The following is a 12,476-nucleotide window of genomic DNA, read 5'->3' as shown; positions in this document are numbered from 1 at the left end:
CACAGTCTTTGCAGTTCATTCCCACTGATAGGTTGGGGTTTTTTTCAGCTGCAGTGACTGGAAGAGCTGGGAAGTTGCAGAAATGTTTTGTTTGGAGAGATGCCCTCTTGTCACTGAACTCCATGGGACCTGAGGCCATGGGCAGCAGCTGGTTGGGGGCTGCTGGGACCGTTTAGTTCAAAATACAGTGTTAGAGAAGATGGAGAAAGAGGCAGAACTTCAGCCTGAACTGTTTTGAGCACAAAAGCTTGGGGCTTGTCTGATGTTTAGGAAGTCTGTGGGGAAGCCACAGCTGGGTGCTGCCTGTGGTTGCTCCATGCATCAGTTTCCCTGTGCTGGAGAAGAGCTGCTGGACTCTCCCTATGGCAGTGAAGGACTGTGTTAATTTTTCCATTTAGGTAAATGTTTGCCCTGTCTGTGAGGTCTGGAGAAACGGGTCTGTATAGCTGGAGCTCACTTGGGATGGGAAGATGCCTCATTAACTCTCAAATGAGGGGAGGAGATAACAGGCAGGGATATTAAGACACCCTTGTTAAGAGACTCAGAGGTCATATGAGCTGCCCCAAATCCTGAGCCTCTCTCTTTCTCAAGAAGTCTTGGGATTTTGTGATTTACTGACTGATGGCTGACTCAAAAGCCTTATTGCAGTCAGAATGATGGCATGATGGTGGGAAGAGATCAGGCTGCTGTGTATGTCTTAAGCCAAATGAGAAGGGAATTGTCCGTCTGCATTTACACACCCCATCCGAGCAGAGCAGCCAATTGCATTTTGAGGGATTCCAAATCTTGCATGTTAATGTGTGCACAAATGCATGCAAATCCTGTATTAGGGAGCACAGCAGAGGCATCACATGGCCCTGCAAGGCCATGTTTTTTTTTCTGTCTGGAGATGGAGGTGCTCCCTGATACAGCCCATTTATCTCCATCCCAGAAGAAACAAGTGAGAAGCAGAGATAAGCACCCACTGGTGGGTGATAAGGGCTGTTTACCAAGTTCCTTCTTTGTCTGAGAGGAATTTTAACATTTCTGCCACAATTTTAAACTCTGCTTTCATTCCTACTGTTGCTGGGAGGTGTTGGTCTCTGCCTTTCCTCAGAATATCTGCAGATCCCAGCCTGGGCACGCTTTGCTTTGGTGCTGTTTGCTGTGTTATGTTCTGCATGCCCACCCACTAAACAGGAAGAGAAGAGCCCTGTGGCCAGGAGCTTTTCCTGCAGGCAGGGGTATGCTGCTGTCAACATCCTAGGGAGTCCCATCCTGCCTGTGCACCCCAAAGCCTGACACATGCAGGGATGCTGGGAGAGGCCAGCTTACCTGGCTCCTTTGCTGAAGCTACACACCTTTGGCAAGGACCCCCTTTGCCTTGGTGCTGGTTTTTCACAGCAGGGAGACCTCACGTCTCTTCAGAAAGCTGGGGTCATGTTTGCAGCTCTCTCCAGAGCCTCTTGCACAGCACTAGTGTTTTCAGCGTGGTTTAGATTATTGTTGGTGCCATTGCTGAGATGAAGGGGCTGTGGGAGCCTGCAGAGATAGCAGAGGCTGTGCTTTGCTAACAGGGATGTACAACAAGGGACTGCCTCGTCCCGGAGACCTTGCAGGTCAATTGGTTTTCTATCAAGATCTTTGTAGGTGGACTGAGGCTGGGAGTGTACTTACTTCTGCATCCCAAGCAAGAGGGACTTAGAAGCCAGGTTCTCTGCTTGGTGTGTTGGGTCCTCTTTGCTTCAGATTCCCATTGTGTGCCTGTTTTCATCCGTAGAGAGAAAAGGGCTGGCATGGGGTGGTGGGTCTATTTGCACCTTCCTCCTGCACCAGTGTGTGGGTAGGGATGTGACTGGGAATGGGCTTAAAGTCTCCTCTGAGGAGACAACTTGCCCACTGTGCCAGGAGCACCATGTAAAAGCAGCCAATGCAAAATAAAGCACATCCATCTTGTAACTTTGCTGGCCTTGAGGAGAAGAAATTTTTCGGTCTGTTTTTGAGACATTGCTGCTTTGTACCATGTGAAGTAAATTCAAGGCAAGCTCTTTTCCAGCTAAATCTGACACCAGGAAATGTTCTTTTTCTCCCCATCTGCTTCCTGCTGTCCTGGCCCTGCTACAGGGCAGCTCTGTGCACAGCTCCGTGCCAAGCAGCCCTGCTGATGCCCCCCAGCCCGTGCCTCCCGCAGCAGCCTGGCTGCCGGCTGGCTCCCGCTTGCCTTTCCTCCCTGTCCACAAGCTACAGCTGCTTAAAAGCTCCTTTATTCACCCTCCGTGCTCAAAGCCAGTCATGCTGTCAGCCATCCTGGCATCCTTGTTTCCTCCCCAGTGCTGGTGATATCTCTGAGTCACCAGGGCAGGTTCTTCCCCGAGACAAACTTGCAGACCTGGGATGAGAGCAAAATGGAAAGGCTCATGAATGAAGACGGAATTTCCAGACAGTGATTGGTGTTAATTTATTCTTGCTTAAAAAGAAACAGCTGCCTGCGCTCTTCTTAAGTTGTGCGAGGCTGCACAGGCAGCAGAGGTTGTTGTTGCTGAGGCCTTGGTGCTGATGAGGCTTGGCCAGAGCCAAGCTAATGGGTTTCCCTTTGGAGGAGGTGCCACCCCACCTGGGCTGTAGCTCCTTGTCCATGCTAAGGTGTGTGACACACCGATGTGCTGATCATCTCCAGGCTGTGCCGCGCTTCCCACAATAGTGACTAATGAGCTGCTGCTGGCAGGAGCAGCCAGGCAGGCTGCCAGCCATGGCCCTGCTCCTCTCCATCACCCACCAGCTCTCTGCTGTGGCAGGGGCACCCACATTGTCACTGCGGTCACTGCAGGCACAGGTGAGCGCTGACACAGTCATTGTCTTGCTTTGTGCTGCTCTGCTCTGAATGCAGCAGGGGAAAATGGGTTTTTCGATTTCATCTCACATTTGAAATGTACATTTTGATATTAAATTTTTACTATGGGGAATTATTTTTAATTATAGTGAGCTGGAAGATGATAAAATAAAGTTGAGTAAGTGAGACCTATGTGAAGAAGTCATGGAAACCTGATCATAGAAAGACACTCCTAGGACACTGGGTATTGTTCCCATGAAACAACATATCCTAATGTAAAGAAAATTGTAATTGAAGCTGTTAATCATCTGCTTTTAATGAGGAGGAAAAAGCTGAATGTCTCAGAGGCAAGATCTCGAATTTTGTACAGTTTGCCTGGGGAGGTGGCAGAAACCCCATGCCTGGATATCATCAAGTTTTAATGGTGAAAAGTTGTCCTGGCTTGGGGACGTCACTGCTGAGTAGATAGACTACCTGTGTTGTTTTCATCCTTTGCTTTTCTGACCAGGGAAGCCACTCACCGACAGTACTCACTTGCCTGGAATGGGGCAGGAGGAAGGGTGGGGTAAACCAGCTTCCTGACCCAGTCCTCAAGCTCCTGGCTGTATGTGGTGTGAGCTGGGGGCAGGGGGGGGAATGGTGGGAGTGATCTCTGGGGTCTGTCTGATCATACATCTCACCTATTCACTCTTTGACACTGTTATTACAGGTCCTGATTTATTTAATTTATTAAAAGCCAAGACCTCTGATGCTCTCCTGCCATCTCCCATCTCCTGAAGGGGGTGTGTCTAGAGTGGGAAGGAGGAAGCAGCCTGTGGGCTGGCTCTTTCCCCATTGTAATGTTCATGCTCCCAGTGGACTGTTGGGTTTGTTCCCCTTTAAAGCTCATGATCGATATCCCAAAAGTTAAAATTTGGCTAAGTCCTAAACTCCCTTAGAATAGCTGTCTCTAGTGCCAAATTGGGGCTCTATGAATTATTCTTAACATCTTGTTGCCTATTGAGCTGCTTTTAATCGTACCGTGAAATGAGATGGAAACAGCAATGATACCAGTGACTTTGCTGAGGCAGAGTACCCCTTCCACACCCTTCCATGGTAGCTGATTAATTAAAGTATTCACATGAAATGGTTCCTTGATTATTTTTTAAAGAAACAGCCAGAGGTGATGCCGAGACTCCCCAACTGGATGCAAACCAGACGCTGGGGTGTGTGGGGGTTGCTGTGTGGTTTAGATCTGATGAAAGGCAGGAAATGGGAAAATCTGGCAAATCTCCCTGGCTTGACTTAACGGAGCCTCTTGATTTTTGCTAGAGTGCATTTTTTGTGCTGTAATGGCCAAATGGAAATTTAGACTTGAAGCTGGATCTGAGCACTGCTATGCTTAGCTGGCTTGTACACAGCAGTGAAAGAGAAGGAAAGGTGTTTAAAAATTCCAGCCCCCAGGTTTAACTATTGCTTCCCTCTGAATTTCTTTGCTTTGCCACAGAGCAGAGAAACCTGCAACGGCAACTGTAAATTTTCCCTTGCTTTTTGTGTGGTACCTTATTATTTCTGTGATGTCTCCCTTCTGCTACCCAAGTGAAACCTTATCTCATTCCTCAGAAGTCAGTGGTGCTTCATTAGTGCAAATTAATTCAGAATCCTGTGTGGTTGCTTTAAAATAGATACCGTTGACCCAGCCTGTGGAAGAGTTTTCAGAAATAGAAGCCAATTTATCAGCACTCCCTTTAACCTCTTTGTCGGGGGATGTTTTCTGCCAGGTTTGTCCTTCACTGTTACTGTGGTGAAGGGGTGTGATGATTAGAGGGATGGAGCACCTGTCCTGTGAGGAAAGGCTGAGACAATTGGGATTGTTCAGCCTGAAGAAGAGAAGGCTCTGTGGTGACCTTATCAGCCTTTCAGTACCCAAAGGAGCCTACAGGATTGCTGGAGAGGGACTTTTTACAAGGGTATATAGAGATAGGACAAGGGGGAATGGATTTAAACTGAAACAGAGTAGGTTTAGACTGGATATTAGGAAGGCATTCTTTACTGTGAGAGGGATGAGGCCCTGGCACAGATTGCCTGGAGAACTTGCAGGTGTCCCATCTCTTGAGGTGTTCAAGGCCAGGCTGGATGGAGCTCTGAGCAGCCTGGTCTAGTGGGAGGTGTCCCTGCCCATGGCAGGGGATGTTGGAACTGAATGATCATTAAGATTCCTTTCAACCCAAACTATTGTATGAATCTATACTGTCCTTGCAGCCCTGCAGATAAAAGCTCAGGCTCAAGCCTGTGAAGAAAATGTGTCACAGACCACAAGCTGCAGGAACAGCCCCTTTAAAGAAGTGTTAAGAAAACTGATATTTGCAGTAAATTAAGCTAATGCCTGTCGAATTGCAGCCTGTGGGCTGTTCTTTCAGTTCTTGTTCTTTCCTTCCTGTGCCGCTGAGCTGCAGCGTGTGCCACTGAGCCAGGTGGTTAAGATTCCATTGTAGTGTGACTGTGGGTTTTGTAGCCTCCCTTAATTTAATTTAGTTTTATGTGTTCAGACTGTAATCAATTTTTATGCTACTTTAATAAGCAAATTTATGCTATCAGCGGGCTAAAGAGACTTGTCATTCGCAGCTTCCCAGTCAATCCACTATTTCCCATTTTAGCGAAGTGCTCAGTTGTCCTAAATTCGGTAATGACTCTGCAATTCTGGCTGGCATGTCAACCCCCGCCAGGCAGGTGCATGCCCTGTGCCTGTGCTGGCCCCTGGAAATACTCTTTGTGGTGCAGTAAAGGGACAAGTAATTGCATATCCCCAAACATTGGGCAGTCTGACTCAGATGGATTGCCAGGTGTTGTTACAGCAAATACGGATTTTTATTTTCTCCTCATAAGAGAGACAAATCCTGTGTTAGAAAATGCCTGAGCATAAGAAAGGGTTGAGTTTAGTCTCTGCAGGCCAGCAACTGGCAGGAATCACTTTCTTGTTTAAAGCACTGCTCACTGGGGCATCTCTTTTTGTCTCTCCTCACCTTACAGGAAGATTTGCCTTCACTGTAAGTGCTCCCAGGAAGAGCACGTTGTAACAGTTATGCCTCTGGAGATGGAGAAGACAGTCACGAAGCTCATGTTTGACTTCCAGAGGAATTCAACTTCTGACGACGACTCAGGCTGTGCTTTGGAGGAGTATGCCTGGGTCCCCCCTGGACTGAAGCCTGAGCAGGTAATGATGACACCACCCAGTTACCAGAAAATAATTGGGTTTGCATGTTCTTTGGAAATAGTTTCCCTGCTTTTTCTTCTAGGGTGCAAGCACATGTTGCATGTGGCTGTTTCCAGGTGCCCTAGAGAGACTTGCAGGGACAGGTCTGGTCTGAAAGCACAAATGGAACAAAATAGACATGTGATCCTTGCAGGACCTGTGGTTTTCTGCGTATGTGGATGTAATTGGTAATTGAGAGGGGGGGGGAGACAAAATACCTCCAGGATGGGATTTCTTGTGGCTGTGCAAGGGAAAGGATACAGACGTATCTAATGTTTCACTGGGAAAAAAGCAATGGGACTCCAGTGTTTCCCAGGGACTCAGTGCTTGTGTTCTGCCCTCCTGGACTGCTCTTCTCTGTCATAAGTCCAGGGCAGACAGTCAGCTGGTAGATTAGTCTGAAAAATGGGCCAAAAGCTTTGTGGTTTGGGTTTTTCAAGCATGATGTTTATGCCTTACTGGAAGGAATAGCTTAAATAAAGCTCAAGTCTCTTGGTATAGGATTGAGTGGGATGGATAGACCTCAGTGTGCTGTGTGGAGCATGCATTGATTCTGCTCCTTCCAGTTTACATGATTCCTTTGATTTTTATGCTGGTTTTTTATATGTTCAACTCAGAACTTAATTTGCAGTGGAGATTGCAAAATTAGCTTAGCCTTGATAATTGCAGTATGATATGATATGGCAATAATATTAAACTGTGTAAGGAGGCTAGGAGAGGGTGGAAAGCTTTCATTCTTACTGCCATAGTTGCTGTCCTTTACTGTGTTTTCCTGTGCTTTTATTCCTGGCTTAGAAATTTCCTGAAATATTTTGGTACCACCCGTAGGCTATAAATATTATCTGTCTGATTAGAGAATCTAGTTGTTTGGTGGCTTGTTTCTTTTTCTTTTCCTTGTCTTTATAAGCCTCTCTCAGTGCTCACTTGTAACTCCACAGCACTTTGTGTTTCATTTGGTGCCATCCAACCATGCAAATCAGGCAGCAGCCTTGTTTTCTGTCACCTTCCTTATGTCAGAGGCTCTCTTTTTGCCTCATAGGAGGTACAAGATGTGGGGTGTGGAGAAATGCAGATGGTTCTGAAGTAGCTCTGCTGGTCCTTCATGCTGTGGCAACATGAACCACTTGGGTTTGAGGCGTCCCGTTGGAGGACCATACCCAAGTTGGTGCCACCTGCTGTCATTGCTGTTTTCTGTCCAGGCATGTTGGCAGTTTCTGGAGCCCAAGCTGGCTCATGTTCCTGTAGCTTTGGGTGGAAATACAGGTATTTAGTGACAGGTGGCACCTGACCAGGTAGCCATGGTCTTTAATGAGTACATCATGGCATGAGCAGTGATTGAAACCCACTTTCAGCATCGTGGTGACATATTTCAGGAGACCTGTATGCTTCTTTGATCCCTCAGGTGCTCTTTAAGTGTGGCTTCAGGGAGTTTGGGTTGCCCAGGAAGAAACAGAAGTCCATTAGCTCTATCTGTAGCTACTGACATCTCATGCATTACCCAGGTTAATGTATTTTTAGGTTCTTCCAGCATCTATTTCTTGCAGAGGTCATGGTGCTCCTCAATCCAAATGCTCGTTTTCTCATTACACTCCCCAGTCTGCATCACTGGGCCTTTCAGCAAATTTGCCACTTCAAACCTGTCTCTATAATCACTATGGAGATGAAGAGCAGCCATAAGCAGAGCCAGAGACAGGCACTGAAATCCATCCAGCAAAGCTCATCTGCTAGCCCTTTCATGAGTTTTCATGTGTTAGATGAGCCACTAAGATGACAAAAGCGTTGTGTGACTTCCCTGGGCTGTGCAAGAGCCACACTGCAGGGCTGGGGGTTGTCCCTGGGTGAAGAGCAGCATCCTGAATTTCAAGGAATCATAGAATGGTTGTCCTGTGGCTGTGGATGCCCCACAGTGCTGGAGGGGCCATTTACTTCCCATGGGGGTAGGAGACACCTCTGCAACAATTCACTGGGGCCGTGTAAGTCTGCAGACATATGTGTGCCTTTTTGGTCAATGAGTCAGGTGTGTGCACGTGATGTGGAGCCTCTGCAAGGCTGGTGCCTGCCATGGAGCAGCTGGTGGGCTCTACTCTGACTGAGGGTACTGCTGTCAGGCTGGGGGGAAAATAACAGGCAGGGAATTTTTCTCTTCCTCCTGCTGTTTTGCTGATGATTTTTTTTTTTTTTTGGATGTGAAACAGATAAAATGAAACAACTTCTTCTGCAATATTCTACCTTATTAAAATCTCTATGCAGTATATGAACTGGGGAGGTAAGTGTTCCCCTGAAAGACTAATGCAATTTTCCTATTTTACTTGGATGACAGCCTTCCTACCTTGCTGTTCTTGGGAGACAGCACTCATGTCTCACTCAACACAGCAATTTAGAGGATTTCAGTGGGGAGGAGCTGGCCTGCAACATGACATTGTTTTTTGGCAGTGTCCACACATCATTTCAGTATTTGGAGAGTCCCTTCATCCAAAGCTTAAATTATTGTCATCTAGATGGGAACCGACTCAAACCTATAAGGTCTCACTGTATTCCTGGACACTAACTCAGGCATCAGCTGGTCTGTGGTACCTGTCACTAGTGAAAATCATGTTGGTTACTCAAAGCCCAGTACTAAAGACAAAAAAAGCATTGGTCCAGTGTGCACAGATACTGATCCAAACATTGTAATGAGGAGTGGAGCTGGACATTATCCCTTATATTATGGCTCATCAGTGTGTAAGACTACAAAGGGCTTGACTCAAAAGCCATAAATGCAATCTATTTCTAAATATGTTTATAACACAGGCATTAGGATAGTAATTTAAAAATTGATAGCACCCCTGAATTAAGGTATGATGAAATTTTTTCTGGTAAACCAACTAAAATGTATGACATGTCTGCTCAAGAAAGAGGGGTGTAAACTGGTAGGACACTGGAAATGTTATTTCATTGGGGAGCCTACATGAGCTTAGTTTGTCCAACTTAGCAAATTTAGAGGTTATGATCCCTCCCTGTTCATTAGAGGGGGAAAAGAAGTTATCCAAGCTCCAACTTTAGCCCAAGAATGTAGACATGAACTGTCTCAAAATGCATTCAGGCAGGAAATTGGAAGAGGTTTGAAACCATCCGAGGTGTAAGGCTCAGCGACAGCCTGCCAGCCAGGAGAGTGACAGGAAAAACCCAGGACTGAGCTCCATAAATTACAATGGGATAAGGAAATAGGGTTTCTTGTAGCTGCAATTAGCTACACAGGATGGCCAGGAGGCTTCTGTGGGGTCTAATCCCACTTGGATTGGACCTTACAGCAGAAGAGGGACTTCTCTTCTGGAAGATAGGGATGCAGATGGGAATGGCAGAGGTGGCCTACAGAAGCAGGGGACATGGGCTTTGAGAAATGCTCTTTTTTTCTGTCTGCAGTTTAATGGTTGGATAAAGAAATAAGTGTCAAAGTCTTGAAATGGGCAAACACCTCTAGAAGTGTGTCCTCAGCAAAGCAAAATCCCAGACTGAGCCTGGCTGCAGAGTCGGAGGAAGACATCTTTGGGAGCCAGTTTGTTTGCTGGGGCTGGCAGTCCGATAGCTGATCCTCCTTGCACTGACATAAGTTTGAGGGCAGATGCTTGAAAATAGGTCCTTCTGTGATGTGTTTTTCACATTTTTAGGCAAGGCATGTATAAATACATGTGAATGTGCAGCCTTGAATTCCTTGGGCCTGTGGTTTGGAGAAATCCAAAGGGGTTATAACATGCCAGCTTGAATTTCTGAATACAAGAGATTTTTTAGGATTTCTATCTTTATTATGTCTCAGTAATAGGAGCAGCTGGTTATGGGCAGAAATTTCCAATTAAACAAGAGATGGGGCTCTACTTCAGCTGCGGTGTAGTTTTTTGTATGGCATGCCAACATCTGAGAACCTTACATGTGCCGTAAGAACTTAATTCCCTCTTGTTGTCAACACAGTTGCTCTGGTTGAGTCCCTTAAAAAGTTATGAAAATCTCATCTGAGCTAAAATTATCAGCATGAAGGTTCAGGGGACCATTTTTCTCTAAGGCAGCTGTTAGAGCTTGGACCTCAAGAGCTTTGCAGTGGTGTGAAACTTGTAGCTGTCACAGGGAACTTATTCAGGGTCTAACATACACATTAATCCCTCTTCTGGATCTTTTGCAAGACCTGTTGCAAGGGCTTGAGTTATAAAACCTCTAAATTTCATCAGTTGCTGTTCAGGTCACAAAGTGAGCAAAGGAGAATGGAGGTGAACCTACACTGAACATGCCTTTACACCTTACATAAAGATTTTCACCATTCTGGTGAGGTAGAAAGTACACTATCTGGGCCAGCCTGCTCTGGGGTGTGTGTCTCACTTGTGCCTGTGTGTCACAGTCGTTGTACCATCTTGTTCTTTCTTGAGCCCTCTGAGTTCTGTTTTACTGTTCTACTCCTCAAGAAGTCTTGCATGAGGCAAGGAGTAAAACAGACCAAAGTGACCCCATCCCCCAAACCTGTATAGTAATGGGGAGCAGACAAGCTAATTTATTACTTAGTAGAGGATGGACAAAATGCCCAAAGAGCTCTACCTTCCTGGTAGACCCTGATCCTGAGAGCAGAGCAGGGTGGATGGAAAGCTGAGGGTGCTGAGGAGAAGCTATTACTTGTGTACCCTGCTCCCAGGAGCTGCAGCTGCCTCTCATTTTGCCCCCTTACACATGTGCACGCTGGAGTATTTTACCCAAAAGCTGCATTTCAGCACATTTTGAAAAGCTCTCCAGTTTCACTTTGAGGTAGCAGTAAGTCCATCACCTTCCCAGTGAACTCTCTCAGTACCTAAATAGCCATACAGTTAACGGCTCTTATTTCAAGGCTGGAGCTGTCTAAATCCAGCCTCCAGGCATCGGACTGTGCCGAATGCTTCCCAGCTGCTGGATGGAGCACCAGTCCTGCACACAGAATGCTTTTTCTGCATGTGATGCCAGTGCTGCATGATTTGGGGGCAGCTGGGGTGAGGTAGGAGGTCCTGGAGCTGTTCCCCCTGCCCTGGAACAGAGTGGATGGAGGAGTGTGAGCACATCCCATGCTGCAAAAAAGCCCATGGCAAAACCCTATGTCTGGACTTTTGCTCCGTTTCTGTATCCTGGGGTGTTGTCCTGATCATGGTGAGCCAATGGAAGCTGTTAAAATTACTTAGTCCTTGAACAATCTTATTATCAGGGAGGGAATCAGCTACTTTTGGTGGGCCATGGAAAGCAAACCACTCATCTGACATGGTTTGCTTGATTCTGAAATTTGAAGCAGATATGTGGTGGTCAGCAGAGGTGAGAGGCAGGGAATGGAAAACAAAACTGAAGAACTCTGGACTACCCAATAGAAACTTCTGGAGGTTTATTCTAGTGTGCAACTACAGCTTTTCTGTGTTTCAGTGTTAGGCTAGTGTGCTACCCCATGCCTTAGAAATCCAAGAGCATGTTAAGTGCACCCAGGGGAATGATCAGTGATGATCAATGCAGCAGATGATCATTATCATTCCTGGTGCTCCAGGGGACCCTGAGTCCTGCATGGACCTCGCAGCATAGACCGCTCTGGATGCTGTTGAAAGCGCTGATCTGGCTCTTTTTAATCCAAATTCAATTTCTGCTTTAAAAAAGAAAAATAATGTCATCTACTTTCACAAGTCTAAAACATGTGGATGTAGGGCCTTCATTCAAATGTTCCTCTTTGATGCCAGCAGGAAGCAGCGCTTCCGCGGGATCTCTTACAGACCGAGAGCTGCTCCAAAGGCTTGGCAGGAATGGATGTCATTCTTGACTGCGGAGCACAGTGCTCAGATGCCTCAGCTGCCGTTAGCCATGGGAGAGGAGCGTGCGGAAAGCCGCAGAGCGTGCCAGAACAAATAGCACTTAGAAAAATTATTTTTCCTTTGTTCCCTGCCCTTGTCCCTCTGACTTAGGAGCGGGTTTCCAAGAGCAAACCCAGCGTTGCGGGATGCCGGACTGCCCGGCGCCAAGGATTGCATCTTTCCTCCCACTGCTGTGTATTGGCACTTGGGCACTCACAGATCTGGGGGTGATGCAGGTCTGCTCCCAGCTGGGGCTTTGGGCTCTCAGGGGGTGCTCTGGATCCCTCCAGGGTGCATGCCTGGCTGCATCTCCATGCTTGACAGACCCAAACAGCAGTTCCCACTCTTCATTTCAGAGCATCTGACCTTGCTGTAAGGATTGTTTTGCTTCAAAAAATAAATCAGTGCTTTGTATCCTAATGTCCTTGGAAAAGGAGGACATGCCAGACTCAGGCCAAAGCACACTGAACCCGTTTTCCAGGCTCACATGCTGACATCTGTGGAGCTTGTGTGTGAGTCGACGTGTACGAGCACTTCCAACATTTCACAGACATACTGGGAAAGTTATTTGCATGTGGTTTGTTTGGGATTTTTCCCCCTTGCTTTTCCAAGAGAGGCC

At 46.8% G+C, this 12,476-nt stretch overlaps 1 protein-coding gene across 2 annotated transcripts in view; it reads left to right on the top strand.

Moving 5' to 3' along the window:
- PRICKLE2 (prickle planar cell polarity protein 2) overlaps window positions 1-12,476 on the top strand; it is a 58,397-nt gene that overhangs the window by 20,074 nt on the left and 25,847 nt on the right. For both annotated transcript variants that reach the window (XM_017747166.1, XM_008643587.2), the window contains exon 2: window positions 5,819-6,002. In XM_017747166.1, coding sequence (XP_017602655.1) covers window positions 5,871-6,002 — 132 coding nt within the window. In that variant the 5' untranslated portion in view covers window positions 5,819-5,870. The remainder of the gene's footprint in view (window positions 1-5,818; window positions 6,003-12,476) is intronic.

The sequence above is a fragment of the Corvus brachyrhynchos genome, unplaced genomic scaffold (genome assembly GCF_000691975.1).
Source record: "Corvus brachyrhynchos isolate BGI_N302 unplaced genomic scaffold, ASM69197v1 scaffold91, whole genome shotgun sequence".
Classification (NCBI taxonomy): domain Eukaryota; kingdom Metazoa; phylum Chordata; class Aves; order Passeriformes; family Corvidae; genus Corvus; species Corvus brachyrhynchos.
Note: the sequence above shows the minus strand (reverse complement) of the source record. Positions and strands in the feature narration are given on the sequence as shown.